This window comes from Notamacropus eugenii, chromosome 2 (genome assembly GCF_028372415.1).
Source record: "Notamacropus eugenii isolate mMacEug1 chromosome 2, mMacEug1.pri_v2, whole genome shotgun sequence".
Taxonomy (NCBI): domain Eukaryota; kingdom Metazoa; phylum Chordata; class Mammalia; order Diprotodontia; family Macropodidae; genus Notamacropus; species Notamacropus eugenii.
In genome coordinates, this window is record NC_092873.1 from 77,197,930 (window position 1) to 77,224,090 (window position 26,161).

The window sequence follows — 26,161 nt, forward strand, 5'->3', positions numbered from 1 at the left end:
AAATAATAAAACATATTAAGTACTTGGAAATTAACTTATCTAGACACTTCTGTGACAATTACAAAACTGTACTCTTGTGTTCATGATAATGAAAATTAAGTACAATATCCCTAAATTTATAGTTTTCATAAAATATCAAAATATGAGTTTCCAAATAGAACTAGTTAAAACATGGATGTTATATAAAAGATCAAATGGACAAGAATGTCAGTGAAGACACAAGGTTTGATGGGGAGAGGTAGGGACTCAGGCTAGCTGGTATTAGACAAAAATATTAAAATCATATTAATGAAGCAGAAGAGAGGATTGTTTACATATAAATATTCACATATTTACATATAAATATTTACATCTGTCCATATGACAAAAAGAAGTATATGCCTAAAACCATATTCCATATTAAACACTGTTAGAGCAACTTTTAAAAGGAGTATAAAAAATATACAATATCTCATTGTCAATAGGAGAAAAACATTTATCCACTAAATAAACAGAACAAAATTGAAAAAACAAGTGGAACTGTATTACATAGATTAAAGACTTGTGTACAATAAAAATATTCAGTGACCGCAAGAAGAAAAGTAGACTGTTCGAGGATAAAACCCAATATCTAGTGGATAAATGGTCAGAGTATCAACAGAAAGTATACAAGAAATCACTTGAAAAATGTTACGTCAAAAAATCCAAATAAAATCAGCCTTGAGGTTCTACCTCACATTAAAATGAAAAAAAAATAGGCCTCATTGTGGAGAATTGGCACTTGTTCTGTGCTCAGGATATTCTAAGCAGGTGAATTCTTTAGCAAGCAGTTTAGACTCCAGTGTCATAAATGACAATCATATCTCTTGATATAATAATCTTATTATTGAGAACGTATCTAAGTAATAGCAAAAAGGGAGAAAAGGCTGTGATTTCTCATGTATTTATGGTAGCATTATCTTTCATGACCATTTCCAACAACTGGAAGTGGCTGTATCAGGGGTGGTATCTTTAGATTGCAGTATTCTAAAACTCATGCACTTAAGATTGAGAATATGAATAAAGTAAAGAAATTTAGAATTTAAATGAAATAATGCATGACAATGACAGTAGAAACATCAAAGAGGAAGGTGTGGGTGGGTGGGTGTGTAAATGTGCAGAGAATGGGCAAAAAAAATAAAAAGGGATATCGGATCTGACAAGTTATTATGAACATTTTATATATTGACATTCATAAATTCAATCCTGTATTGTTTGAAAGTGTATGTCTACTTGGTTTTATTATTTTGTTGTGCATAGTCCTTTAACAAATAATTATTACCTAAGAAAAGTGTGATTATTATGTATCCAGAAATCTAATTTCTTTTGATTCATACTGGTAATTGTGAGTTCTGGTTATAAGTTTCTTTGGCATGAAGTTTCAGGACTATTACAATCCTCTTAAGTGAGTCTTTTGTATGGACCGACAACATTTCATGAGGTATTTCCGTGTTGATAGCTTTTAGAGGAGAAGAATATTCTTGCCGAGCAGCTGCAGGCAGAAACAGAGCTCTTTGCTGAAGCTGAGGAGATGCGAGCTCGTCTTGCTGCAAAAAAACAAGAGCTAGAAGAGATTCTTCATGACCTGGAGTCGAGGGTGGAAGAAGAAGAAGAACGAAATCAAGCGCTCCAGAATGAGAAGAAGAAAATGCAAGGGCACATTCAGGTATCCATAAACTCTCCTCTGCGGGTTGTGTGGCTCACAGGAGATCGTCCCTGGGACAGAAGCAAGCTGCCGGGTTCTTGCCCCGCTCTACGAGCTCCCTGGAGACAGCACCAGCCCCATAGTTCCTTTAACATTTCTTCCAGCAGAGCGTAAGCTCCTTGAGGGCTGGCTTCTTATCTTTGACATCTCTTTTGCCGCCACACAATCAGTGTTTAATGAATGTTTGTTGAATTTATTTGGATTGTGTGCCCTCTTGGCCTGAGCTTCTTTAGCCGCATGTAACTACACCAGACTGAGACCCCAGAGAACATTGACCAATCGCAGGGAAAGAAGTCAGGCCTTGAAGTTTTCCTAGTGCCTTTGAATGAATAGAAGTTGTAGATATGGATTTGTATGTGTGTGTATCAAACAGGAAGAGGTTGGTTCAATTATATTAATTATAGTCAAACTTAGAAGTTGCGTAATAGTGATGTTTTTAATCATGTCTTCAAAAGTTATTCTTTTCTTTGCAGTGACAGGCAATAGTAACAATCTTTTTTACATTCTTAAGTAATATTTTGCCATTTATGAAATCATAAATGAACAATGAATGAAAAGCAAGTTCTCCATATGTGCCAGGCTCTGTGTTAAGCACTGGAAATACAGATAGGAAAAAAAAGATAGTCCCTGCTCTAGAAGCCTAATTAGTGAATAAAACACATGTAGGAGAATTTAACTATAGGGCATATAAATGAGATAATTTAGCTGCAGGCCTGGAAATTCTAAGAGATTTGTTCCAGGGGCTGAGTCCTTAGTTTGCACCTGGATATCTGCCCCCACAGGAGCAGCAGCCACTACTGGGAATCAGGGAGTGGCCCCACAGATCATAATGGACAAGGGATTCTGAGTTCCCTCTGGCAGGATTTGAGAGGCCTGGCCAGGAAGGGAAAAGGAAAGGGGGCATCAGCGGAAGATTGGGGTGGCTGTTGTGGCAGAGGGAGGTGGAAATAGGGTCTGCCAGGGCTCTCCAGGTACCCCCAGGTGGAGTCTTGAGCAGCCTGCCGGCATGGAGAAGAAGGTCCCATGCATTAGGTGTCAGTTCTGGCTAGTCTTGAGGAATTGTATAATGAACATGACTTTCTCTTTTTTAGTCATTGTAGTCATCTAACTTAATCTTCATTCAACAAAAATTTATTAAGCCCCTGCTATGTTTGGAGCACTAGAGTACAAAGGTAAATATTAAAAATAATAGCAGATTTTTATATAGTGCCTTTAAGTTTAGCAAAACATTTACAAAATAGTATCTCATTTGATCCTCACAACAATCTTATGGGGTAAGTACTACAGGTATTTTTTATCTCTGTTTTACAGATGAGGAAACTGAGGCTCAGAAGTTAAGTGACTTGCCCAAGGTCAAACACCTAGTAAGTATCAGAGTCAGGATTCCAAAGCCAGGCCTCTCCTGATCCCAAGTCTAGCACTCTTTTCACAACACTGCGATGCCTCATGTTGGTCCCATTATAAGATAGAGTTCTTATCCTTGAGCACCCTAAATATAATATGACACCTCACACATCTCACTTGGGTGTGTGGATACCTCTTATTCACTGGGCTGGATATCTCCCTAACCTGTCATCACACTGGCCAGGTCAGTGTCACTTAGGAAGCACCAGCCTACATCCAGATTCTCTTAAGGTCCCGCAAGACCCCTTCCATGCTCATCATTTGGCTCTTAAGCCTAAAGCAATATTCCTCCATCTACATTACCCAGCTACTCCCAGTCGTAACACTTTTAGAGCTAGATCTTAAACATAACCATTTACTTACCAATGAAGAAAAATAACAGCATAACAAGCACTCATATATTAAAGCAAGTGCGGTAATAATAAATCCACATTTAAACCTTCCACCAGTAACACTCAGCGGAGTGGGAAGAGGAGAGCCTGGGTACTTAGAAGTGGTCATTTACAGTTGGACCTCAAGCTTTGGTGTCTTTTAACCACTTCTTTGCTGACTGTCCTCATTACTCTAGAGCTGAGCAAGGTAAGCACACCCTAGCCAGCTCTTCATTCCCAAAGATTCTATATTATCTATTAGATCTCAGCATCTCTTCTTAAATTGCAAAGCTTCCTTCCCCTTTCTGCATTTTCCTTGCAAAGCAAAGAGCTAATAGTGATCCTGAGACTCATTACCTCTATAGGTGTTGCTGAAAGGCCACAGCTAGGGATGAAACTATCTCCATTGAACTTTAATCTTAATTTATCCAATCACGAAGTAGCGGCCAAAGCTTTCTTGTCAGCTGACTACTCCTGCTGCTGTTTCTTCAAACACTGCTTTTAGAAACCCTACTGAGTCTTCTTTCCTGGCTGGCAGGCTTTTGAGTCTCCTCACCATAGACTCTCAGACTCAGCCTAAATACTTTCAGTGGCTTAAATTAAAATCCTGTGCTCAGTGACTCACCTTTCATTTTTGTGCTAATAATTCAAGTGGTTTCCCCTTTTGACCTCTACCACCTCCTTAAAAATAGAAATTATTCAACACCCCACTGGAAATCTACTTTCTTTAACAGTTTTTTTTTTAATTTGAATCATTTCAAACTACTACCACCACCACCCCCCTCCCCCAAATCATTCCAGTGCCCCCTAGGGAGCAGTATCACCCCCTTTGGGAACCTGTGTTCTACATCATTTGAGTCTCAAAAGTTAGATGCAAATAAGCTGTGACCACCATTAATCAGTTCACAACACAACATTTTATGTCCTTGAAAACTGCTTCTTCATACTCATGTATGTCCAGTTTTTACAACAAAAGTTTTCTCTGACCCTTTAAATCATCAAATTGTTCACATACCAGTAAGGCCATATCCTTTACAGGGTGACAGTTTGTTTTCTGTCCAAAACTGCTTAGATCGCAACTGATATCTCTATCTTTACACACACATTTTAGCAGTTTTCATTAAATAAAAGTCTTATTCTTCTCCTTTCAGGCATCATGTGGTTCATTCCTGAAAAAGGCTGTACCTTACATTCTTTACGAGTAGACTTAATTCTTTTTAGCAAAAGTAATTTCTCTGTCCCATTCAACACTAAACTGCGCCATATGAAAGGTCAAGACCTTATAGCAGTAGATATTCTTTTCAATATTTCATGGCATCATAAACACATTTAATAAATGTTTTCTAAATTTGGGTATTTTTTTTACTATGTAACTTTGTATTTACTTATCATGATGCCAGGAGTTTATCATGGGAAGCGATATCAACCCCACCCAGACCACCACTATTTGAGCAAACAACTGTCAGTTTCTTCCATTCCCCACAATGGGCTTCACATTTCACATAGGATCCTAGAGCTGAGCTGTAGGGTGGACTTCAGAGGCTGTCTTGTTTAACCTAGATCTGAACAAGAATCCTCTCCACAGCCTGCCTGTCAGGTGATCAGCTTCACCTGAACTTGAAGGCATCAAGTGAGAGAAAACCAGCTCTTTCCAGGGGTAGTCCATCTACTTTTCAATAGTTGAAGCATTAGAAGATTTTTTTGTAATATTAAGGCCTTAATTTACCTCTCTGAAACCTTTTACCTGTTCCTGGAGTTAGCTATTAGAACAAATAAAACACATCTAATATATTTATGACAGTCCTTCAAATACAATTTTCATGTCCTCCCTTAGTCCTTCGTTCTCCAGGTTAAACATCTCCACTTCCTTTAGCAGAGCCCTATATGACATGTGCTGACACTGCCTCTGTGACCTTGGGCAGGTCACTTAAACGTTCCTGGGCCTCAGTTTTCCTGTCTGAAAAATGAGGGAGTTGCTCTAAATGTCTTGTGAGATCCCTTTCAGCTCTGGCTCTATCATCTTACCTCTCTCTTGCTGAGAATATATGCGTGTGCCTACATATATACGTGTGTCATAATGTAAGCTAAGATTGCATTAGCATTTTTGGTTGCTGCATCACACTGTTAACTCTTGTTAAGCTCATGTTAAACTCTCCAGATATTTGCAGACAAATTGTTGTCTAGCCATATTTCTGCCACTCTTAATTTTGAAGACGGTTTTTTTCTCCCAGTAAGTCTAGGACTTACATTTTCCTCTATTTAATTTAATATTTTGCCCACCATTCCAGTCTCTTGAAAGCATTTTGCAACCTGTTTTTCATTGTTAGCTATCCCTCAAAAATGGTGGGTTTTTTTTACAATCTGCAAATTTAATGAAAACTCCATTTTTGCCTTTATCCAAGACATTGATAAAAATGTTTAAAAAGCACCAGGCCAAGCAAAGATTCCCTCGAGACCTCCTTCAAAACCAACGTTGAAGCATTAGATTGCTCTTTCAGTCCAGTCATTTAACCATTTCAACTGCAGCTCTGTGGCACTTAGCCTTCATTTTTCCATCTTGACCAAAAGAACAGTATGAGATACTTTGTCCAGTATAGTCTCACTAATAATAGTCTTATAACCCTGTCAGAAAAGAAAATTGAGGTTAGACTAGCATCGCCAAAGTTATTAATGAAGCTGTGCTGCCTCTTTGTGATGAAGGCTTCATTTTATTGATGTTTATTAAATGTCTCTCTAATTCTAGAATTTTTCCTGAAATTGAAGTCAGGTTTACTTGTCTATAGCTTCTAGATTTTTTTTTCCTTTTAAGAAATTTGTACAATAGTTACCTCTTTCCATTCATTCTCCTGTTCTCCAATATCTTCCAGAGATTGCTGACAGTGTCTCAGCAGTCACATCCCATGATTCTTTCATCCCAAAGTCCTGGTGACTTGCTTGGAGAGCCCCTCTTTTTACATCTCTGCTTTTTGTTGGTTCTCATCTACCTATGGCTGATTTTTTTCCTAACCATTACAACCCAGAGACCTTTCTTCTTGTCAGGTAAAACAGAAGGGAAATAAAAATCATTCATCTCCCCCTTATTTCTCTTGCCCATTGTTATCATATGCACAACAAGCAGCATCCCTATTCTTTCCTGACAGAGCTAAAAACACCCTTTTTCTTGTATTCATTTTTTTTGACACACTCAGCTCAGCATGATTCATGCTTCATCATCTGTTGTCTTGCTTGTGTCTTCTGCATTTATCTTTTTAAAATCTAAGTTTGTCGAGTTCCCCATCTAGCCACATCCGTCCGATTATATGCTTCTCCCTTTGTGTTGTCAGAATTTTGTTCTTACAGACTTTCCATCCCTTCTTGCCAACTTCCCCTATATAGAGAGTGCTAGGCCATTCTGCTATACCTGAAACATTTGAAATCTGCTCTCACAATGTCTCTGGCACATCATAGTAGGGCATAGGAGGACTTTTCTCTGATCTTCCACAATACAAGTACTCTAAAATTAACATCATTTCCACCCTAGTAATTCATGTCTTCTTGTTGAGAATCAGGTCCAGAATAGAAATTCTTTCATTGATTCCTGCTCTTTTGGAGACATGCAGTTCTCATTAAGGCAAGCCAAGGAATTATTGACTTTCATTGGAAATTCAAGTCTAGTAGATTTCCAGATAATTGAAGTCCACTATCATGAGTATCTCATGTCTGTTCCAGGCTTACATTGTTTTACAAACTTACCTGTTTTTCACAAAGCAGTTCATCAAAACCAACTCAACCTTTCTTGTGTTGTGGATCACATTGGCAGTGAGGTGGATCCTGTGTACCCCTTTTCAGAATAAAGTTTTGAAATGCATAAAATAAAATACATAGGATTGCAAATGAAACCAATTATATTGAAATACATTTACCAGATAGTTTACAAAATAAGTTCTTGAACTCCAGGTTGAAGTAACACAACCATCAATCCATCAAAAACAATTTATTAAGCATTAACATGCCTTGCACTGTACTGTGTGCTGGGAATATAAAGAAAGGCAGAATGGAGAATGGAGAATTTTTTCTCCAACAAAATTGTGTCTTCACTCCCATTTGCCAACGACCAGGTAACATAGATAAGATACGTTATTCTTGATATTGCACATGGTATTCTCTGCCCATGGCTGGTCCCCAGCTCTTCAGTGCAGGGACAGAGGCAGCTTTGTTCAGCTCTTTGGGACTTTGGTCACCATAAGTACAGCGTTCAGTTTCATTTTATTCTTTCTTTTTACCTTTTTGTAGTTATATAAATTGTTTTCTTGGTTCTTTTAGCTTCATTGTACATTAGATTATGTAAGTCTTTCCATGGTTTTTGTTCATTTATTGTGTTTGTGTCTCCAGTACCTAGTGCATAGCTTAATAAATTCTTATTAATTGATTCTTATAGCACAATGATGAACCGTCTTCATCCATTCCTGCTTTCTTTCCAAAGAATCTGAAATATGTTCTAGTGCAAACATCATTTCTGTTCATGTTTCTGTTGCTCTCTACCATGTTTCCCACCTTTGGTTCCTGTATTTCTTCATATACGTACGTGTGTGTGTGTGTGCGCGCGTATACACATATGTATAGATACATAGATATAGATATATACACACCTCCTTTATATGCAAAGATAGGTGTTCCCTCACTATTTTTTTTTTTTTTTACATATAACCATCTAGAGACATTCTAGTTAGTGGTCACATCCCACCAAGTCTCAGTGAAACCTGAGAGATCAGATTTGCCTTCTTTCATTATGAACTCTTTACCCTGTTTGTTACCTATACTTTGTGCATTTGTGATAGATGTGAGATTGTTGCAGTTTTTTGCTGACTCCTTTTTTGGATTTTTTTCTCCAACAAAATTGTGTCTTCACGCCTACTTTCCTTCCCACATTATAGGAACTTTGTTTATTATCTAGCTTAGTGGATATATGTAGGCATTTTTTTCCTTCCCATCTCTTCTCATCCCTTCCCTTCCTTTTAAGTTTAGAACCTTTTTGATTATGTTTGCAAGACCTTTGAGGGATACATTCTTATTAACCCTTGCTAGGTGTATGCCAGATTGCTTGGGAACTAGTCATTCCTATATTTAAGCCTTGGTCCTGAAATCTCAAATCCCATTGTCATACCAGCTGTTTGCTTCCAGAATTTGATGTTGAATCCCAGAAGAGTGAGGACTTCTATAAAATGCTTTGAAGGAGCATAGAATAATAGATAGAGAGCTGGACTTGGAGTTAGAAAGACAGGTTCAAATCCCAACTCCAGTTTACTAGCTGTGTGGTAGTGGATAAGTCACTTAACCTTTCTGAGCCTCAGGTAACAGATATAAACTATGTGCAGATTAGTACAGTTGGTTTTAAAACACTTTGATATTGACTGTAAAGTGTTTTATAAAGGGGAAAAACTGCCTGTACAATGTTTCAATTAGCAATTAATGATTTATAAGTACAGTTTATAGATTCTAAATGATTTGAAATGTAATAGGGATCAATGACCTTCAAAAAAGGTGACTAATCACAAATTCCATTGTTACTTATTTTTTTACTCATCTTTAGCCAAGTGTCAGAATTTGAGACACATCGTCTAATACCTTTAAGGAAACTGAATATGTTCAAGACAATTTTGAAAACAGAGTAAATACTAACTTGGTAATCTAAAATAAATGAGATAATCGTAAATTCTTTCTATATATATGTTGTATTTAATCAGGCTTTAAATAACTATTCTTTTTTACTGTGATTCTGAGATGTTACTTTTTAAGATATAGGAAAATTGTACTGGGAAAAGTGAGCAAAATATGTATTAAGCGTTCTTCTTTTATGAAGGATCTAGAAGAGCAGCTTGATGAGGAAGAAGGAGCTCGGCAGAAGCTACAGTTGGAAAAAGTCACAGCAGAAGCCAAAATCAAGAAAATGGAAGAGGAGATTCTACTTTTAGAGGACCAAAATTCCAAATTTATCAAGGTATCATCGTGTTGCCACCTAGAGTCTAGAATTTGAAAAAGATCTTTTTGCATGTCCTTTAAATGCAAACTCCCAGAGTTTTATTTTGTGCTCAGTTCATGTTTTTTCCTTCAGGGATTGTACTTTCATTTTGTCTTTGTATTTCAAGAGCCTGGCATAGTACTTTTCACATAGTATGTGCTCAGTAAATGTTTGGATTAAAATGAATTGAATTCTTTCTTTTTGCCTACTTTTATAGACTTTCCAAATTATAGAAATTAGCAATTCTAATTAAATTCATAAATTAGTTCAGATTGATTTATTTTAATCATTTTAGTGTGAAATATACATTATATTATTTCTTAGCTTCAAATTTCTTGTTCCAGTGTAGCCCTATTTTGGCAGTATTGTCAATTCTTTATATAGTAGCTTGTACCACTTTTAAAAGTTTGAATTGCCACCTTCAGTTTCCTTTATAAAGAGGTCAATAATTATTCCTCAATAGGAAAAGAAACTGATGGAAGATCGCATCGCTGAATGTTCTTCTCAGCTGGCTGAAGAAGAAGAGAAATCCAAAAACTTGGCCAAACTCAGAAATAAGCAGGAGGTGATGATCACAGACTTGGAAGGTGAGTATTTTGTAACCATGAGTGTTTTAGAGTATGTATATTAGAAGCTCACTCATTCACATTTTGTGATTAGTTTTTTGAACACAGTATTTTGTAATTATAGATCTAGTGTTAGTTTTAATTTATTATTTGTTGTGGAAGACAACAAAAAAAAGTTAGAAAACATGACTTGGGATAAAAAGAGGAGCAAGACCAAAACTTAAAGAATGCAGAAATATTTCATGTCAATATCTTTAATACATTCTTTAAAAAGAAAGTTGGGAGGCACTAGACAAGAGGAGCTTCACAACATAACAATGAAATTGAGTATCTAATAGACAGGAATGACTGTTTCCCAGGTGGAATTTGTTCCTAGATCAGCTCTCTGTTTACAGTCAGACCATCAATGTATTAGAACAAAGATAAAAATCGATACCAAGTTTCAAAAAAGAATAAATGGAAGATAGGGTATGTATTTGAGGCAACCCTCATCTGGCCTTTTTAAACAAAACTGGTGACACCAGAAAATGAGAAATAGGAAAAAAATAATAGGCATAGATATAGACCATTGCCATTTCCAAGTAATATAAATCCTACACCGCAATTAAACCAAAAGATTTAACTTTAACCTTAGCCAACAAGCATATGATCCCTTGCCAAGCAGAGAACTGAAGCCAAGGACAAAACTATTTTAGAATATTAACTTAGTGGTAAAAAATAAAATCTTAGAGAAGATAACATGATTATGAGCAGCATTTCCCCCAAAACTATTGAGACCCAAGAGTTTTGCAGTGAGATCAAATTAAGCCAGTTCATTCTGATAGAACTTAAGGAGGAAACTAAAAGGAGAAGAGCAAACATATGAAAAACGGAAAAGTTCTATCAAGATTTCTGTAACAGAGTAAGAGTGCCATCATACCAGAGCATCAGTATAAAGGCAAAGATGGGAGCAACAGCAGGGCTAAACCAAGAACAGAGCAGATATCCGCAAGGACAGCAGAGAATCATTTTTTAATTTAATTTGAAGAAAGAGAATAACACATTGGAGGGGAGAGGATCTCAAATTTTATTACTTCTCACAAAAGGCAGTCAAGAAAATAACTTCCAGTCCAAAGGATAATGTGTACTGTTTCATCTCTTAAAAATCTTCGTGAGAATCCTCTTAATAGTTCTAGGGCATCACTGATGATGTAGAAGAAAGGAGTGTATTCTAAAGCAGTCCACATCTAAAAGATATTGGGCTGAAGGTGTTGGGACTCCAAAGATTACACTGTACTTATTATTTGTTCTCTATAAAAAAGCATTTGGTTCAGTACAGTGCACTCATCAAAATTATACATGTACAGAAAGAAATAAATGCTAAGTAATTTTGAAGAGAGAGAGGAATCAACTTGGAGCTATTAGAGAAGACTTCACAGATGAGAAAGCACCTGAGCTGAACCTTGACGGAAGGTAAAGATTTAGACAGACAGAAGGAGAGGTGCCAGGGCAGCAAGGCAGGATATGGAATGTTGAGTTTCAGGAGCAACTGTTACCCCAATATGACTAGGACATAAAGAGAAACTATATGACATAATGCTAGAAACAGATTATAAAGTTCCTTAAATATCAGGCTGAGGAACTTGCATTTTATTCTCGGCAAAATGGAACTCCCCTAAGTGTTTGAGCCTAGGAATAAAATTATGAAGATCCAGGTGGACTCAAATGAAGCTATATGAGAAGATTCCCTTCCTACCTTTTCTTGGAAGTGGGAGGTCCACAGGTGTCATACATTACACGTTTTCAGATTTTTCAGTTGTGCTGGCGTTTTTTCCCCCTTTGGGATGGCTCTTGGAAAAAGGGATACATCATTCTATGGCGATGTAAGAAGCAGAAAATATCAATTAAACTTTATTTTAAAGGTTCTTAAAAATCATTCAATTGAGAGATGATAAGAGTATAAACTAGTATCATGATCCAAAAAGTGAAGAGTAGGGGACAGATTCAAGAGATGTTGAAATGTACAGCTACAATAGATGGGACTTTATAACTGTTTATGGGGGATGAAGGAAAGCAAAATGTCTCTGGTGTCTTCAGGGTTATGAACCCAAGTCACTGTTAGGTGGATCCTACAGCAGATATAGGAATGCTTAAAGGAGCCAGATGAGTTGTTATGGACATGCCAGTAGAATATTCAGGTGGAGATATCTATTACCATTCTTCTAGAATCCTTGTAGCAATATAATTTGTTTCCATGTGAATTACCAGAAGTGCATATTAATATTCTAGTTTTTAGTTCTTGGACATGTATCACATCAAGACAGCAGATTTCTCTGCTGTAATGTTCTGAACTTGGTACCTGTAAGCATCAACATACCAACCACCACTACTCACCTTTTTTTCCCCTGAGTCTTAACTCTATCCTAATGGCAGTTGTAGATCCACACCATTATTCCTTGGAAAGATGATCAGCTGCTTCCCCTTTAGAAGATCTTTATATCTACTATTTAACTTGGAGCTCAATGTTCTTTCTTACTTTTAACCCTGAGTCACTTCTACTCTCCACTTTCCCAGCACAGGATGAGATGGTCCCCTCTTCCTCTTCAGATGCTTTTTTCTTTTTTTTCACGTTGAAACCCTTCTTCTTGATAACCTGGAGAATATAGAGTCATTCTTTGAACCCTTTTACTTTCACTCTTCTAAGTCCTGCATTATATTAGGTGAGTTAAGTCCATTGAGCAGAAATAAATACTGTGAATGTCCCTGAAAAGTTCCCCTTGTTTCCATATTTGCTCAGTTCTTTATCGTTCTTGCTGGCAGATCTCCTAGAGAACTGCAATGTCCAACTATTTATGGAATTTTTCACCTGAGGAAATGCCATTCATTTTGGTCTTTGGCATCTTTCTCTTAATTTACCTTGCTATTAACTTTACAGACAAACCTAACTTCCTTTCCTTTTTCTGATGCCTTTTCTTCAGTTCCTGCCATATTTCTTCTCCCCAGAATCAATCTCTGAGCCTTCTTCACTATTCCAGAATTCTCCAAATCTCCTTCAGCTAAAGTTCTTCAAAAGCCAGAAGATGGAAACTAATAGATTAGGTAGATTAGAGACAGGGACACCACTTAAGAGACTATTAAATGATGAAAGAACTCTGAAGCAGCCTGAATTCAGAATAGTGACTCTGTGAATAAAGAAAAGATGATAGGTGCAAGAAATGTTGCAGAGGAAGAACCATAAAACTAGGCAACTGAATGGGTAGTAATAAATCAGAAATTTCAAAGTTAGGAACCTGAGTAAGTTGGAAGGAAATAATGCCCTGAATGGAAATTGGAAGCTTTGGTGAGCTGTCACTTTGGCAAGGAGATTAGTTCCATTTGAGCAAAAATGACAGTAATTGACATAATGCTCTATAGTCTTAAAAAAGCACTTAATGTAAGTGATTTCATGTGACCCTCATAAACAGAGGTACCACCAATACTATGAAGGCCATTTTATAGATGAAGACTCTGAGGTTGAGTTTAGTGATTTGCTCTTGCTTTCTCAGCTATTAATGTTAGCAATGAGAGTTGAAGCCAGATTGTACATGTTGAATTTGAGATGTGAATTGGAAAATTAACATGGAGATGTATTGCAACCTGTTGGCAATGCCAGAGCTGTTAGTGATGTCCAGATAATAATTGAGCTAGCTGGAACTGCTGAGATCAGAAAGGAAGAGAATGTAATGAAAAGAGAAAAGGGCCCAGGATGGACCTTTGGACCACTCATGGATAGACATGTATAAGGAGATAAATCTAGCAAGGCAGCAGCAGTCTGAGGAATAGGACGAGGACCAGGAGAGAGCAGTGTCCCAGAATGCAAGGGAGGAGATCATGTCAAGGAGAAAAGGTGTTGGGCCATATCAAAAGGTACCATGAGGGCAAGGAAATTAGTGAGCGTTGAGAAAAGGCTCTTAGCAGTTAAGACTTGATTGTTGGTGATTCTGGAGACACTAATTTCAGTAGAGTGGTATGTGTAATCCATCCTTTTTAGGTTATGCCAGTGAAATGGAGGCAAGATATAGGATGATGATTTGAGGGGAAGGAAAGTGAGGTCAGTAGAAAGGACAGAGAAAACTTACGCATTATTATAGGAAGCAGGGAAGGAGCTTAGAAAGAACAGGAGGAAATGAATTCAAGTGTGCAGAGATTAGCTTTGGCAAGGAAAACTTGTGACTAGCAAGATGGTACATTACCCTATAAACTACTTCAGCCCTATGATCTCCAGTCCCCAAGATAAAAAGACAATACCAGGTAGAGTAGTAAACTTCATAAACTGACCCAGGAGAACTAGCTCTCTCACTCAAATATACCTACTTCTACACAGTTAGGGCAGCTAGCGCAGGTTAAGTTACAGTCTTCTGCCAGAGGCCTACTTCCATAGTAGGGGATGCCTACAGCCTCTATCTGAACCACCCCCATCCCTCATACCCTACAAGATATAGCTAACACTGACTCTGTTCTACTCATATGAAGGAGAACAGAGAGGAGGAAAATATTAGGGCATAGGTAGCTTCGCTGAACTTGAGGGAGAGGCAGTTGGAAACCCAGCTGGGACCATTCATGCATTCCACAGAGGTTTCTCAGGGCAGAGATTGTCTTAGTTTACAGTGACTGCCCAAACGCTGCTGCCCCTGAAGAGGCAGCACATACTGACTGACCAGTCATATGTAAGAAAGAGTAGGGGGAAGACGAAGTCAGTTAAAAACCTATGTAGATGTAGGGTCAGGGTGGAAGTGGGGAAAGCCCTAAGGCAGAGAACCTGAAAGGTACAGTGACTGCCCCACTCTCTCCCCCTTACGAAGTTGCAGGTAGTAAGCAGAAGCTGGAATCCAGTGGACAGAGACAGCTGGTAGAGCAGTGCCTAAAGTACTTCTCCTGGAGCCAGGAAGAAAAGTTAAAATACAGTCTCAGATACTTACTAGCTGTTTGATCCTGGGCAAGGATTGTATGTTGCTGCACATCACTAACATTGAGTATCTGATTAGAAAAACTAGAATTGATTAATGGGATAGATAAGACAACCTAAAAGCAAAAACACACAGTAGTGGAGTATTTGATAAACCCAAGAACACAAACTCTAGGCTGACTCAAGCTGTTTGGTAGAAAATGGATTAGACCAGCAACTTATGTCAAATATGCCACAAGAAATTCCAAGTTGATAAATGATCTAACCAAAACAAAGTCACCATAAAAACCATATCCCTCACAACTAGAGATTGAAGAAGTACTTGTAACAACTGGAAGGGTAGCGGAGACAATTAAAGATGAAACTGAAAGTTTTGGTTGTGTAAAAATTTTTTAAGGAGGGTTTTGTACTACAATTAAAGTCAAAACCACTAAAATTAGAAGAAACATAAAGATTTAGGGAAATTCCTTGAATATAACCTCTCTAATAAAAGTCTAACATCAGCATTCTTTTATAAAGCTATATAATGGGAAATTTCACACAAACCAACTGTGTGTAGTTTTTAGGCAGCCTCTTGATTTATAACAGATGCAAAGGAAAGAATAATTTGAGGTTGAAATACAGTCCTTCCATTTTATAATCTTAGACAGAATCTATTCTCACTGCAGGCTTTTTGTTCTCAAGAACATGTTCTAGAAATGTATTCCTTGAGCAAATGAAGTACTTGTATTATTCTAATCTAGGTAAAGGGAAAGGAAAAAAATAATCTCTGCTTTTTTCCCCATTATTCCTCTTCTACGATTCTCTCCTACTCCTGGTCCACAGACATGCTCTGATACTGCCTCTGCCTCTCTGAAAATGCCATCCATATTAATATTCCTCCTTCACACAATTTCTATCAAGCTCATATCTCTTTTTAAATTGTAACAGGTTTCAAACATCTGGACACCTTGTAAAATGTAACAGAGACAGTGGCCTGGTCTTGAATAATAATTTTTTTAAAAACTGTTTATTCTTGAAAAAGTTCCAACTTGGTTATCTTGATGTGTTCAATGTGTTGAAGAGCCTCCTGTGTCTTGCCTTAGAGCGCTTGAAGAAAGAAGAGAAAACTCGTCAAGAGCTGGAAAAGGCCAAAAGAAAACTTGATGGTGAAACTACAGATCTGCAGGACCAAATAGCTGAGCTGCAGGCCCAGATTGAAGAACTAAAGATCCAGTTGGCCAAGAAAGAGGAGGAGCTACAGGGTGCTCTTGCCAGGTCTGAGATTATTAAGAATATTGTATTTAGTAATGTTCATATGGATTTTATTTCTGAGTAAGCTGGAGAGGAATTGGGGGGGGATGTTTCCAGATGTCAGCTACATATGCCAGCATTCATATAACACCAAATTGGCTGGCTTTACCATAACAATTGGCAGTGTTACTGTTCATGTAAATGTATTTAGTTTGTGATGAAGCTTGAGGAGGAAGCACAATATATTTACCTCAATTTTTTTCCCCATTTATAAGATGTTCTGTTTTTAGAATGCAGATATATTTATTTACTTTATGTTTTTAAGAATCTCTTCATTTCAACGTAATGATTAAATTTACAGCTAAGGGTTCTTTTGGAATAATTTTGGCCACATGACCTGGTGACTCTTGATTACAGAAAATTCTCTACAAAAAATAGTCTTACACAGAAAACTGTTTTTATTGTTTAATACTGGATAAAGGCATCTTATCAAATTTGCAGATGACACAAAGAAGCATAACTAGCACACTAGATAAAGTCAAAATCCAAAAAGATTTTGAGGATCTTAAAACATTGGCATGAATACTGTGAAGGTATGAAATTGACTAGGGATAAATAAATGTACAGGTCCAAAAAAATTGACCACATAAGTGAAAATCAGTAGTGCATTTCATAGTCAATAACAATTCATCTGAATAAATTCTAGGTGTTTTAGTGGACTGCAAACTCTACTAGTATGAGGCAGTTATGTAATGTGACAGTGAAGCAATAGTAATGCAAACTTCAGCTGCAGTAAGAGCGGGGATGTGCTGATCTTCATGTTCCCTGCCCTGGGCAGACCATGGAGTGTTGTGTTCAGTTGTGAGTACTACAGCTTGGAAGGACATTGCTCATGCTTTAGAGCACCCAGAGAAGGGCCACTAGAATGGTAGAGAGCATTAAGTTCATGGCGTATGATGTCATTTGGAAGAAGTAGTGATATTTAGCCTAGAAAAGACTCAGGGGTAAAATAGCTATTCAGGTATTTGAGGAAACAAACAAACTTCCTAACAAGCATGACTAATGAGTAGTGGAGTGGGCTGCTTCACCATATTGTGGGGGTTTCCTTGATTGAAAGTGTTCTAAGTCTGAATGGACCAATTGTCAGGTGGGTTGTAATGAGAGTTCTTTTTCAAATATGGATGGACTGGATGGCCATCTCTTCAACTTGGATTCTGTGAGTCTCTGGCCTAGGCCTGCACAGCTTGCAGCCCACCAAAGGATCAATGTTCTTCTTAAACTTTGAGTCCCAACACTGAACCTTGATACTACAGAGTAACATCTGACAAGAGCATAGAATGATATCTGACCATGGGACTATCACCTCCCCATTCCTGGAAGCTATGCCCCAGTTTGTGGAACCCGGGATCAGCTCATGCTGAGTGGAGCTGCCCAGTCACTAAAACTACCAGGTCTTTTTCATATTAATGTCTAACCATGCTTCTGCCAGCTTGTACATGTCATTTATCTTTTTAACCCTAAGTGTAAAATTTTGCAATTATTTTTAGTGAGTTCTGTTTTATCCCAGTGCTCTATGCTATAAAGATTTATCTGAGTCTAGATAACTATCCTTCCTAGCTTTGTGTCATCCGCAGTTTTGATATATGTATCTGTGCCTTTATCCAAATAAATGATAAAAATATTAACTAGTATAAGACCAAGCACAGATTCCTGGAGCAACCCACTGGAGAATGTCTATCAAGATGAGAAAGAACCCTTAATAACTTCTCTTCAAATCCAGCCATTCACCCTATTCTGAATCTAGCCAAGCTATAACATCATCTTTCCTCTATCCCTTCATCTTTTCCTCAAGAATGGCATGAAATCAAATTATTTGCTAAAATCTAGGTTAAAAAAAATAAGGCATGACTTGGTTTTGATAAAAGCCATACTAACTCTTTGTAATTGCTACTTCTTTTCTAGATGTTTTCTAATCATCTCTTTGATGATCCACTCTGGGATTATCTCCTAGGAGTTAAACACAATCAAACTCACTCATCTATGGATTGTAGACAATTTTCTATCATTTCAGATATCACATGCAGTAAGAGTTCTTGCTTTTATGTGTTCCTTACTCTTTACTCCTCTTGTGTATCAAATTCCTATCAGCCTTTTTCATTCTGTCCTCTCTTTCTCTTTGTCAGGCAAAGCATAAGCAAAATTAGAGCTGATCAGCTCTCCTGTTATTATCATCCCATTTGCCCTAAATAAAGGTCCTATTCTTTCTTTGATCCTATTTCCATAGGTCTAGCTTAAATACGTAATACATGTACATGCGCACACTTATGTCTTTAGCTTTACTTGAAAACTTAGTTCATTATGAACTTTAGTACTTAAACTTTTTCTAGGACCTTACTACACTTTTATATTTATTCTGTTACCCATCCTTCATACCCTTTTTCTATACTTTTATTTTAAAAATCTAATTTGGTTGGTGAGCTCCCTATGCATCTGTATCAATTTCTTCTTCCATCATTTCCCTGGGTATCTTCAGAATATCATTTTTGAGAGTTTCTTATCCTTTCTGGACTTCTTTGAACCCTATGAAAACCGACTAACCCACAGGCTAGGTTTGCATGTCAATCCGTGTGACTTTCTTCTCCTCCTTTAACACAAATTCTAGGAGTGAGTGATCATTTCTCCCAAGGTCTCCTTTGTTTACACCTGGCAACTAATTCTCTATTAATGAGAATCAGATCCAGAAGAGAAGTTCTACTTGTTGGTTCCTTACCTTTTGAATGATGAAATTATTACTGAAGTAAGTCAAGATGTGATTAGCCCAGCCAGATGTCTAGATAACTGGAGGTCCCATCACTGCTATATTTTTCCTCTGGACCAAGCTTCTTATCCATTTCCCAAATTCCTAATCTTCTCTTTCTTTCCATGTAGTGTGTTATATACTCAGTGACATGCACTTGTGCTGTTGTGTTTTCTTATGTTGATTAAAAATGCATATTCTATTGCCTAAATACATTGCAATACTGATAGAAAGTAGTTCATTGAATGTGATGTGGCAGTGTGCCACATTTTTTTTTTTAATTCACATTAGATGGATAGTTATATATTAATCATTGGAAGTTATTGAATAATCCCTCAACGTTATATTATGAATGACTGACATTCAGGTACCCAGTTCCCTGCCATCATTTCCATGGCTCTTAATACCCAAGGAAAGAATGAATGGGTAATTGGTATCATTTAAGAAACACGAAATATGTATAGATCCATGTGTATGGTAACTGATTCCCTGATATACCTGGATTTTTAACAGAGGCGACGATGAAACACTTCATAAGAACAATGCCCTGAAAGTTGTACGAGAACTACAAGCTCAGATTGCTGAACTCCAGGAGGACCTCGAGTCAGAAAAAGTCTCCCGAAACAAAGCAGAAAAGCAGAAGAGAGACTTGAGTGAAGAGCTGGAAGCCCTGAAAACAGAACTTGAAGATACTCTGGATACCACAGCAGCTCAGCAGGAGCTAAGGTGACTCTCCTTTGTGACCCAGAAACCTGGGATTTTTCTGTGTCTGCCTATCAGTCATGATTTAATGTTTGCTCAGATTTACATAGTGCCTTACGGTACAAACACACTGTGTGCACCGTACATTTATTAATTTGCTCCACACCACAGCTCAGGTAGCTGTCCGAAGTAGGTAGTAAACATAGCACAGAGGGGTCAAGCTGAAAGGGACCTTGGAGATCATCTGGTGTGAGCTCCAACAGGTAAGGACACTGAGGTTCAGAGAAATGAAGCAGTTGTCCCCAAGTCGCACATATTGTACATGGCGACACCAAGGCTCTGATGTTTGCTCTTGGGTATGTCATGTGTAACAATGATAATGGTCTAAAGTAAATTAGTTTTCTTTTCAACAGAGGCCCAGCAAAAGATTTGGGTGGCCCCTTTCTCTGCCTCTAGACCTCTTCCCCACATCTGTTGAAGTATCCTCAGCCATGTTGATTAGCTGTCAATGATTAGCAAGGGATTTATGGATCATTAATGAGGAAAGGGGAAGGAATAAAATTAAGAAATGACAAGATAAAGGGGCAACAATAGTCAAACTTTGACATGAATGTTACCTAAGAATAAAAATAGAGGTGCATACACAAAAGGCATAATTATCAAAATAAAATGTTCATTAGACATCTATATCATATGTCTATAATCCTTTGACACAAGATTAATGAATTCTGGGCCAGTTTTCCCACTGCTTAGTGGTACTGTGTTATCTTGTCTTATAATCCTGAAGTATGTAAAGGATTTGGAAAAGTGAAATTCTCAGCCTTGAAGGAGATTACATTCTCATGGAAGGACACAGCAGTCACCCATACAAATATTCACAAAGCCTAAAGTAACACTAACAACCGGAAGAATCAGCAAAGGAGGTGCCCTCTGAGTTGAGACTTGAGGGAGAGTAAAGATTTTAACAGAACCTTAGAATTCTACGCAATGAGGAAATACATTCCAGTTATGGGAGCTGGACATGGCATGTGAGATTTGAGGGATAATTAATGGGCCAGTTTGACTAAAACAGAGTTCATGAAATTACTGTAACATGAAATAAGTCTGTGAAAGATGGCAGGAACCAAAAGTGTCAAGGGATTTAAATATCATCCTAACAGGTTTTGTATTTTATCCTTGAGGAAATATGATTTCATCTCTGCCTTTGAAGAGTTGAGTTGGGGAGATAAAATTTACATGCTAGAAGTAATGTAGTAAGGTGTTCTCTTTCTATATGTGTGTGTGTACACTACATATATATATATATATATATATATATATATATATATATATATATATATACACATGCGTATGTACAAACATTTTTTTCTTAATTTTTAACAATCATTTAAAAAATTCTTTTACTTCCAAATTCTCTTCCCCTCATTGAAAATGTTGGCAATATGACATTAGCTATATAGAGTCATGCAAAATTTTCCATATTACACTGTGCCAAAAGAGCTATAAAACCCTGTATGCCTTTTAATCCACCAATATTACTACTACTTCTGAATGCAAAAAAGATTTTTTTAAAAAGGGTGGTGGGGGAAGAACCTATGTGTTCAAAAATATTTATAGCAGCTCTTTTTTGTAGTAGCAAAGAATTGGAATTTGAGGGGACTACCCATCAGTGGGAGAATGGCTGAACAAGTTGTGATATATGATTGTGAAGGAATACTATTATGCTATAAGAAATAGTGAACAGGATGATTTCAGAAAAACCTGAAAAGACTTACACAAACTGATGCAGAGAATGTTGTACACACTGGCCATAATATTTTATGTTGAGTAACTTAGCCACTCCCAGCAATACACTAATCCAATAGTTTCAAAGGCCTCATGATGAAAAATACTGTCCATCTGCAGAGAAGGAATTAATGCAGCTGGAATGCAGATTGACGCATACTATTTTTCACTTCATTTTTTCATGTTTTTCTCCCCTTTGGATCTATGTTTTCTTTTACAATATGACAAATATGGAAATGATATTTTGCTTGATTGTGTATCTATTACCTGTATCAAATTGCTTACCATCTCAGGGAGGGGGGAGAAAATTTGGAGCTCAGAAGTTCAATTTTAAATTTTTTTAAAAGAATGTTAGCAATGTCTTTACATGTAATTGGAGAAGAAAAAATATTTTTTTTAAAACTCCACGTTTAAAAAAACACAATAAAAAGCAAGAAACATAAAGAAGGTAGGAAAAATATGCTTCAGTCTGTACTTATGAGTTCACCAGTTCATCTTCTCTGAAGATAGATAACATTTTTCATCATGATTCCTTTGGAATCGTCTTAGATCATTGTACTGCTCAGAGGAGCTAAGCTTTTCACAGTTGGCTATCATTATAATGTTGCTGTTCCTGCCAACACAGTTCTCTTGGTTCTGCTTACTTTGTATCAGTTCATATAAGTCTTCTATGGTATTTTAAAAGTTTGAGACATATTTTCTGGGTAATTTAGTTATTTTATTAATAATGCCAACAATGTCTATTAATAAAAAGATGATCATTTGGCCATCTCTCTCTTAGACCAAAGAAATTGTAGAAGCAGACTCATAGTTTGTATGCCCTTTGGAAGAAAGGTGTTCCAGAGGGTGGTAATCAACTCTGATTGGTTAATAATTAATGAGAAAATGAATATTACTGTGAGGGATTTGAGAGTTACATCATGTCAAAGAAAGATTGATTCCCCCCCAGAGAACCCCCGTCCTTGGGGCAATCTATTCAAAGAATTTATCCCCACCTAAACCTGAGTAGAACACAATGACTTCCCCACCTGGGTGGGGTCTGAACAAGATTGTTAAGAAAGTTACATCTCATTATCAGTATTGTCCTTCAAAAGACAGAACTTTAGAAAAAGGGAGAGAACTTTGGATCTCCCCAAATCATAGGTTATTAATAATCATTCCTTTCATTTCCCAGATTTTTCTGAAAATGTCTTGCTTATCATTTCTTACAGCATACAAGTGTTCCTTCACAATCATATACCACAACTTGCTCAGCCATTCCCCAGCTGGTGGGCATCCCCTCAATTTTCAATTCTTTGCCACTACAAAAAGAGATGCTGCAAATATTTTTGTACATATAGGTCCTTTTACCTCGTCTTTGATCCTTTGGGATATAGATTACATACTGGTATTACTGGGTCAAGGGTATGCACAGTTATATGGCCTTTTAGACATAGTTCCAAATTGCTTTTCAGGATGGTTGAACCAGTTCACAACTCTATCATGACTGTATTAGTACCCCTGTTTTTCAGCATCCCCTCCAGCATTTATTATTTTCCTTTTCTGTCATGTTAGCCAATATGATGGGTGTGAGGTGGTGTCTCAGGGTTGTTTTTTAATTTGCATTTCTCTGATCATTAGTGATTTAGAGCATATTTTCATATGACTGTATATATGATTTCTTCATCTGAAAACTGCATGTCCATATCCTTTGACTATTTTTCAGTTGGAGAATGGCTCTTATTTTTATAAATTTGACTCTGTTCACTATATATTTGAGAAATGGGGCCTTTGTCAGATAAACTTGCTGTAAATATTTTTTCCAGTTTCCTGTTTTCCTTCTAATCTTGGCTGCATTTGGGGGTTTTTTGGTGCAGATTTCGTGAAATTTGTGTAAATTATACATTATATTTCATTTCTGTCTCTTATTTGGTCAAAAATTCTTTCTATATCCAGAGCTCTTACAGTTAAACTATTTTGTGCTTATGACATCATCCTTTATATCTAAATCATGTACCCATTTTGACCCTATCTTGCTATATGGTGTGAGGTGTTGGTCTATACCTAGTTTATGCCACATTACTCTCCAGTTTTCCCAGTATTTCTTTAAACATTTCATAGAGTTTAATTTATACCTTTGATGAAGGTGTAGCACTTGAATTAGTGAGAAGACATCTTGTCAGAGGGCATTCTAGGCAAAGAGAACTGTATAAGCAGGAAGACAAAAAACAAAAATGAGACTGACATGAGTGGAAAATAGTAAGAAGATCCACTTCACTTCAGTGAAAGATCTAGATTGGGGAATAAAAAGAAATAAATTTGAATAGATAGTAATCAGTTGGTTCGTGTGTGTCCCAGGCTAAAAGATTAGACATTTATCCAACAAGGAAGCAAGGACAGACAAGACTTCAAATAGACTTTTGAGATAGAAAAAGCAGTAATGCCTTTGATAGAACCAGAAATTTGAATAAGAGAGCCCAATAGTGGGAGAATGTGTGGATGGAAGATGAGTTCAGTTTTTGTTGTGTTCAATTTGAGGTGATAGGGAATTTCTTCAAATTATCTTCCATTTAGTTTCCTGTGTGAATGCTATTTCTCTCCTGTAGAATATAAGTTTTTTGTGAGTTAGTTACTATTTCATTTTTGTTTCTGGGTCTCCTAGATTGTGCGTTATACAATAAATAGTTAATACATGTTGGTAACTGTCCCTCTGCTAAAAGGTTCTGGTGCATCAGTAGACTGTGCTCATGTGCTTATAGCTACTGTTCTCTCTCCCTCAACCCCAATACTGTCCTACCTAACTTAGAATACCTTGAAATATGCCTGTAGTATATGCATGTAGCATCAGAAGGACCTTGGATGAGGACTTGGAAAACTTGGGATCTCATCTCAGGCCTGTTTAGCACCTCTGTGACCTCATGCAAGTCATTCGACTTTTCTGAACCTCAGGATTCTTGATATAAAATTAAAGTACTAATCTTTGCTCAGCCTGTCTCACAACTGTAGCTGTGTAAGAGTATTTTGAAAACTGGGAAGCCTAATCCAAACGTAAGATGACTTTATTATTGCTCAAACACTGTTCCCCAAGAATGACAGCTGCATGCAAGAAGTATTTATGTGAGTTCTGAATGCAAGGCCTTATGTTTGGCACTGGGGAGAAAACACAGAGGCTTTCCTGTTTCATGAAGCATGACTGCTGTACTCCCAAAATCCTATTCTCTACCTTATATAATTCACCAACCATGGATTAACTGTCTCCAGTTTTGCAGGATCATCACTCTGCGTGTGGAGACTGCAGAGGAGATGGAGTTGAATTTGTACCATATTATCTCATGAATGTTGTTGCTGTTTAGATAGCAGCTTGCTGTTTGCTCCTTTTCCAGTAAAAGCAGTATGTAGAATGAACAAATTTTTATAGGAAGCGACAACTAAAAATTTCTAACTTATAAAATCATAGACTGCTAGGGCTAGAACAAAACCTGGTGTATCCAGCCTCCTCTTACATAGAGAGAAAGTAATTGAGGTCCAGAGAACATTAATGACTTGACCAAGGCTGCCCAGTTATTGAGGTGTAGGTCTAATAATTAATCGTATTCTATATTCCTCAAAGTTTATGAAGTATTTTACCTGCATGTTTCATGGGTTTGGTGTGAGTAAACTATTATCCCCATTTCACAGAATAGGACATTGAGGCCCATGTGACCTTGCCCAAGGTTACACTGATAGTAAAATACAGGCTTGGAATTTGAACCCTGGTTTCTGGGCTGCCATTACACCATACTGGTTCTTCTCATAAAATACCAATTGAACTAGCTTTTCTATTACAGTTTATTACAATACAGTATCTGAGGAACTAAAACATCTATAAAAGGATGTGTTTTTGTACTACCAATTCTTAAATTTACTAAGAAAATAATTCTGGGTTTCTCTCTGTAGGACAAAACGTGAGCAGGAAGTAGCTGAACTGAAGAAGGCTATTGAAGAAGAAACTAAGAACCATGAAGCTCAAATCCAGGACATCAGGCAGAGACATGCTAGTGCCCTGGAGGAACTCTCTGAACAACTTGAACAGGCTAAAAGGGTAAATAAAAATTTCAGTCATTTATATTATTCTCAAAACCAGTCCCCAAATTAGATATCTCATTGTTCATTACAATAATTTTCTTTTTTAAAATAAAATTTTATTGATATATTTTATTTTTTTATATCACACAAATTCTTTTAGTATACCTGTTTTCCCCTCCTAAAGTGCTATCCTGTATAATAATATTTTTTAAAGAAAAAGAGGAAGAGAGCAGAGCCAAGTGGAGGAAAGGCGGCAGCTTGCCTGAGCTCTCCCCAAACCCCTCTGAATACCTTTAAAAATGCTATAAAACAATTCCTGGAGCAACAGAACTCACATAAGGATAGGGTGAAATAATTGTCCAGCCAAAGATAACTTAGAAGGTCAACAAGAAAGTTCTGTTACACTTGGGTGAGAGTGAAGCACAGTCCAGCAGAGGCCAACGCAAGTACACACCCAGCCCTAGCAAACCAGGAAAGGCCTTGAATTAGGAGAGGTAGCAGCTACTTCCAGAACTCTCAGCCCACAGATGGTAAGAGGATTGAACAATTGCTCAGAAGGAGATTCCAAGGTCCTGAGGCAGGACTTTGTTGATTTGCTGACACTCAGATCCAGG

At 37.2% G+C, this 26,161-nt stretch overlaps 1 protein-coding gene across 3 annotated transcripts in view; it reads left to right on the plus strand.

Annotated features, from left to right (window-relative positions):
• The window catches only part of MYH10 (myosin heavy chain 10), a 187,534-nt gene that overhangs the window by 135,343 nt on the left and 26,030 nt on the right, over window positions 1-26,161 (plus strand). For all 3 annotated transcript variants that reach the window (XM_072641088.1, XM_072641087.1, XM_072641089.1), the window contains exons 22-27: window positions 1,478-1,684; window positions 9,338-9,475; window positions 9,960-10,083; window positions 16,072-16,243; window positions 19,530-19,742; window positions 25,419-25,563. In XM_072641088.1, the coding sequence (XP_072497189.1) occupies window positions 1,478-1,684; window positions 9,338-9,475; window positions 9,960-10,083; window positions 16,072-16,243; window positions 19,530-19,742; window positions 25,419-25,563 (999 nt within the window). The remainder of the gene's footprint in view (window positions 1-1,477; window positions 1,685-9,337; window positions 9,476-9,959; window positions 10,084-16,071; window positions 16,244-19,529; window positions 19,743-25,418; window positions 25,564-26,161) is intronic.